This window comes from Macrosteles quadrilineatus, unplaced genomic scaffold, assembly GCF_028750875.1.
Source record: "Macrosteles quadrilineatus isolate MER2022 unplaced genomic scaffold, UCM_ALF_1.0 Scaffold_2__2_contigs__length_208266976, whole genome shotgun sequence".
Taxonomy (NCBI): Eukaryota; Metazoa; Arthropoda; class Insecta; order Hemiptera; family Cicadellidae; genus Macrosteles; species Macrosteles quadrilineatus.
The window spans coordinates 183,274,858-183,280,438 of NW_026542595.1; the positions used below are offsets into that span (position 1 = coordinate 183,274,858).

At 29.6% G+C, this 5,581-nt stretch overlaps 1 protein-coding gene across 1 annotated transcript; it reads left to right on the top strand.

The window, feature by feature from the left end:
* The first annotated feature begins 787 nt into the window (after positions 1-787).
* On the top strand, positions 788-5,032 carry LOC128985201 (uncharacterized). Its single transcript, XM_054404585.1, has 7 exons — positions 788-874; positions 1,889-1,955; positions 2,230-2,286; positions 2,661-2,734; positions 3,204-3,304; positions 4,068-4,111; positions 4,917-5,032. The coding sequence occupies exons 1-7, from the start codon at positions 788-790 to the stop codon at positions 5,030-5,032; spliced, it is 546 nt and encodes a 181-aa protein (XP_054260560.1).
* The last annotated feature ends 549 nt before the right edge of the window (positions 5,033-5,581 follow it).

Genomic DNA, 5,581 nt, shown 5'->3' on the forward strand with positions numbered 1-5,581 from the left:
TTTATTTTTATTTATTTTTATTGATATCATTGTACAATGTACAGTAGGTACGTGTAAGATTATTAATTTATTATTCATTGTTATTATTGAATTAACTAAACATATATTTGATTTTGTTAAATTGTCATCCTGAAGAAAATTAGTAGGCAAAGTTAAATGCATTTCCTTACTTCTTATGACTGAACAAAAAAATTCAGAAAAGTGAAAAAAGTAAAATGCCACTACAATGTACAAACCCAAACACTACATGTATGTAGACAATAAATATTCAGTTTTATGGACCATTTTTTACATACTTTTATCAAGAAATTTAGTCTTCTTGGCCTTATATACATTTGTGTTTAATCTAAAATCTAATGTAATCTCCAAGTTTATGCTGAACACAAGTCTTTCGAAAAATGTGACCGTTTCTACTGTATTTCTTTCAGACCATAAACGTTTTATGGTATATGTATATCATTTTGTTATATGGTTGTATATCTATAAGTTTGAAACTTATAAGCCACAAGTTCATAAAGTTGTACTGAATGTATGCACAAATATGAAATTCAATTGAAGCGAAGCATTAATTGAGTGTTTTTGAAACCATACACAACATTTGTTGATGGAATATTTTAAGTCCTATAACTACGAGTCAATGTTATTTATAATAAATTATTTATATAGATTAGCGGCGGAACATTATTTTGTTGTAGAAATTAATATTTGTTAAACAAATCTACATTTAAAAATAAATACCATGGTGATTTTGCCGTTCGTGTTCAAATTTTAGTGAAGATCGTTCAAAATGATAATAGAATTTCCACAAGCAGAAAAATGTTGTTGCTTTTTGGAGCTGAGAATCGGAGTTATAGTCATCATTGTATTGCGATTGGTAAGTTTCGAAATTCTTCAACTAATTTAATATGTTTGTAAGCATTTTAGACTCATAGTAAAAATACATATTCATAAGTAGCTATAGAAACAAACTCAATAATAGTAGGCTATTCTTTATAATGTCTTTGTCTTAAAAAGGACAAACTGTTATATAAATTAGGAAATAATTGTTATTGGGTCGTTCTATTTTATTCACTGCTATATTTGATTAAAATGTTACTTACTATGGGACTTTTCCTTTGCAATGTTTTATAGCATAATATCACACATCAATTTAGTGTAACCAATACAACAGGATATTCGACGCCTGATCATATGCAAAACCCGCAGCACAAGTGTGTAGCCATATTGACTATCTTGCGCCTGGATTCTTTCCTTTTAACAATAAATAAATACAGACATTATCTTAAATGTCTAAAAAGCTTATCATCTTATCAGGGCTAATAAATGATTTTCGGTTATTGTACAACAATAGTGAACTAGTTGCAGAATCACGTCAAATTATTTAACACTAAAATAAGGTCGAATTGGAATTATTTACCAGTTCCTCTCTCTTTGGGGCAGAAATCTCTTTGGGGCTCTTTGGGGCTCTCTTTGGGGTCTATTACTGGTCTGGGGTAAGCTTATCTTATTAATAAACACTTAAAATGTTTTGGATCCCATACTGGTTTCGTGTCACTTGTGGTTTTTTTCAGTTAATTCTGTTGATTTCCATAAAATAACTGATGGATTCCAATTAGTCATCTTTTTGGTGAGATTGTAAAATACACTCATTTTAAAATTATGTAAATTGTGGCTATCCATTTACCTATTTATTATAATTGTCATTAGTATTTATCATTTAAATATGCATTCACTGTAGTAATTGTTATAATGTTTAAATGACTAAATTGAATTTAAATTCAATATTGACTAGGTGACATTCATTTGCATGATAGTTCCCAGTCTTTTCTTACTTTGTAGTATTGTGAAATATCAATTGATATATTTATAAAAAAATAAATTATTCCAGGTAGCTTTGGTACTTATTATTCTCCTAGGAGTGGATTTGATTACTTTGGGCAATTCAGATAAAAAACGTAAGTACATACTTTTCTTTTACTTCAAAACCTGAATTAGGCTATATTCTGTCAAAATACGAATTTTCCCATATTTCAAATTTTTGAACAAACTTACGTAAAAAAAAATAGTCGACTGTATTATTCACATATTTATGATTCACGATGTATTTATTAGTAACAGTGTTCAGATAAAAGTGGTTCTACTAATGCTAACGTTAGAATACACATTTATAAAAAATATAATAAAGCCTGGGTCCTTAATAGTGTTATATATTTAATCTAATTTTTACAGGTGAATATCATTCGATTCCTGAGGAGTGCTACAACCTGTACAACCAAAGACCTGTTGGTAATGTTTATTTTAACTTTTTAGTAAAGAAATATTTTTGGACTAAAACATTAAAATGCAAACAACTTGTTGTACAACAAATAAACTTAACAGCGAGATTCAAAATTACCTTCTACCATTGACTATTATTAATTAATATTCAATATCCAAAGGTTTTACTTGACATTTAGTTGTATATGATTACTACAATAAGCTTGTTTTTATTAAATCATAAAAAAACTATATTTATCTAATTTTTAGAACACGCTAACTTATTTAGGCTATATGAATCACATGAAAAATCTACTAACTAAGAATCTACTAAAATGCATACCTGTTACTTAGATAATTAAATATTTAATATTTTACAATGAATTTTATTATTAATTTTACAGAGCTAGTTCTACTCGTGGTGACAGTTGTGTTGTTTATACTCTGGCTGATTGTAATGATAGTTGCTGTCATTTGGGTAAGTACATATAAGAAGTTGAAAAAAAATCTAGGTGAAATAAATGCATTAAAATATGATTAAATGTTAATTCAAAGGCAAAATAACTTGCAAAACATTCATCAATTTGTTTTCGAATAGTTGTTAAGTTATAGAAAAACTGTATTAAGTCCAAAGCAATATATCAAATTTTGAAATATATCAATGTATATGTATAGTACAGCATGCAAGGGAAACACAGTATACACAAAATTAAAATGTTCAAATGCGCAATGAACAAACTTTATGTTTCATTAGTATATAAGTTTAAAATCACTAATGGGTTCTAGGTTCTATCACATGTTCGATTCTCCAGTCTAACCACTTAAAGTTTTATTGTAAAATTATGAAAAAACTGGAAATTTTGTTCTCGTTGATTTTTCTTTAGTAGGCGAATATACTTGGATAAATATTACAAATCTATTTTTTACCCATTGAGGTTTTTTTACAGGAATCCCTCGGTGTGATTCTCGTTGGAGCAATTTTGGAAATTTTCATCTTCATTTGGTTCTTTTTTATGTTTTCCTACCACGTGTCCATGGCTATTGTCAGGTAAGAATTGTATACAACGAAGCAGGGATAATTCTTAGTACTAATATAGTACGTTTCTTCTCAAGGGTCTAATAAAATGTATTACAGTCTTTGGGATGCTTGAAAACTAGCAAAATGTTGTAGTCGAAACTGCTTATCACCACACTGTTAAATAAACTAATAGAAATAAAATAACAAAACACAATCTACTGAGTACAATCTTAACCTGTGAAAAACCTTATTTTATAATGATGTTAAACGTCGATGTAAAATTGGGATGTTAGATAGGGCAAATGTTGTAAGCACTAAAAATATGTATTCTTGTGTGTTCATTAAATTTTGTTTGAACATAATTTCTGTATTTCCAACAGTTAGTGAAATATGGTCAAATAAGTGAAAATTTGCCGCCATTTTCCAATATGGCTGGCGTAGCACAGCATGCTCGAATGTTGCTTTGTAATATGTTGTTACTGGGTAAAACCTAGACATATATCAAATTTCCCCGTTTAGGGAATTATTTTTAGGTAGAGGGTTTTTTTACCTATGACTGGACTAATAGCAATTATTGCAAATATTTTGACTACTGATGTCAGCCAATATCACATGGTTGATAGAAAACATCTGTTGTTAATAATTTATTACAGGATCCTATCAACAGCTATAGGATAACAGAATAAAACAATAATTAATTAGATTCAACAAAATGAAAGATACATTTCAGTTTCATTTATATTTTAGGCTTCCCTGTTTTAACAACTATTTTTAATTATATTATTAATTTCAGGGAAGAACCTTCGTGGAAGTTACTTTGGGCAACCATTTTAATGGGTAAGCTTCTAAAATACTTCATAAGCTAAAATATCTTCGACACAATCATCTCGTAGCCTCACAGAGCCTGATTTTTTAGAGGCTTCTGATAATAAATATGTTATATTGAATAAGATAGCAGTATACAGCAGACTGTTCTGAGAAAATGTAAATATTTCAACAAAACTGTTATTGAACTTGAATAGAGTATATAGTTGTAAGTATTAAAAAAATACGAGTCTAACTTCATGGTAGTAGTGATGTTTTATTTTAGGTTCTCAACTCCAACTTGAAAATTAATGCAAGTGATAATATAAATTTGTTATTACTGACATATATCAACCTTTTGGTGTCGATATTTCAGTACAAGGAGGATAGGTTATTTGTCAAATATATTAGTTACGTAATTAATTTAAAGTTTTTCACATAGAACATCAATGGGTTAAGGGCGTTACTGAACTTAGACAACCCCTCATGATTATCTTCAGCTATAAGGATTATAAAAAAATTTAAAAAAGTATTTTTCTCAAGTAACAAAAACAGTAAATGTGTAAAAAATAGTAGTATAGCAATACTATATTCCTCGTTGTTTTTTATCATTGCATATGCGAATTATTAACTTTTTATCTAGTTGGTAGGTCCCATAAATGTAATACCATGTTGGTCACTTGTTTCTTCTACGTTCAGTTTTACACTGGGTAATCCACAATGTTAAATACATGGTTTACTACAGTTAACAATGTGCAAATTCTACACAAATACGTTAAAACGTTTATCATACTATAATATTCAGTGTGCGCTTTAACACTGTACCTTCCATGTTCAGTTGCAGAGTTTTACATATTGTGGATCATGTGGAGTTACTACGTTGACGTCAAGGCGTCCTACTACGGCTACAGAGACTCAGTGAATTCGTCCTCTATTGATGAAAATAATCAATAGACTTTTTAAAAAAAAATTTCCATTTAATATGTCTGTGTCATGGTGTATTTATAACTGTAGTTGTAACATTGCATAGTACTTTAAACTATGCATGATTTAGGGGAGCAAGCCGGTCTAGGTAAAGCGTGGGACTTTGGACCCTGAGGTACCGGGTTCAAATCTCGTCAAATCACCAATGGATGGATCGATGGAATCTAACTGATAATGCCGCACCCCTAGGTCTAGCCTGAAGTAAAATGAAAAACGATCCCGGGCTGGAACCTAGTGTTTTAGGAAAACACAACTATGAAAATAATTAACTGTCAATGAGCGATTCAATTAGATTATTGTGGATAAATTAAAAACGTACTTAAATTGAACCACTGAGACAGTGTGCTGTCATCACTTTTTTATATTTCTTATTTACAAAGTGTTAACCAACTGAAATGGGCGACATGCCGTTAACTGTATCACATTTTACTAAAGGAGATTATAGTTTGAACATCTGTAAGACACCTAAAAACCTGACAGAATCGTACCTTAAAACATTCTTAACCAAATCCACACATA

Coding starts and splice junctions, on each gene's coding strand:
- LOC128985201 (XM_054404585.1), top strand. CDS start 788: ATGATAATAGAATTTCCACAAGCAGAAAAATGTTGTTGCTTTTTGGAG. Junction 875..1,888: donor TCATCATTGTATTGCGATTG/GTAAGTTTCGAA, acceptor AAATTATTCCAG/GTAGCTTTGGTACTTATTAT. Junction 2,287..2,660: donor GTACAACCAAAGACCTGTTG/GTAATGTTTATT, acceptor TTAATTTTACAG/AGCTAGTTCTACTCGTGGTG.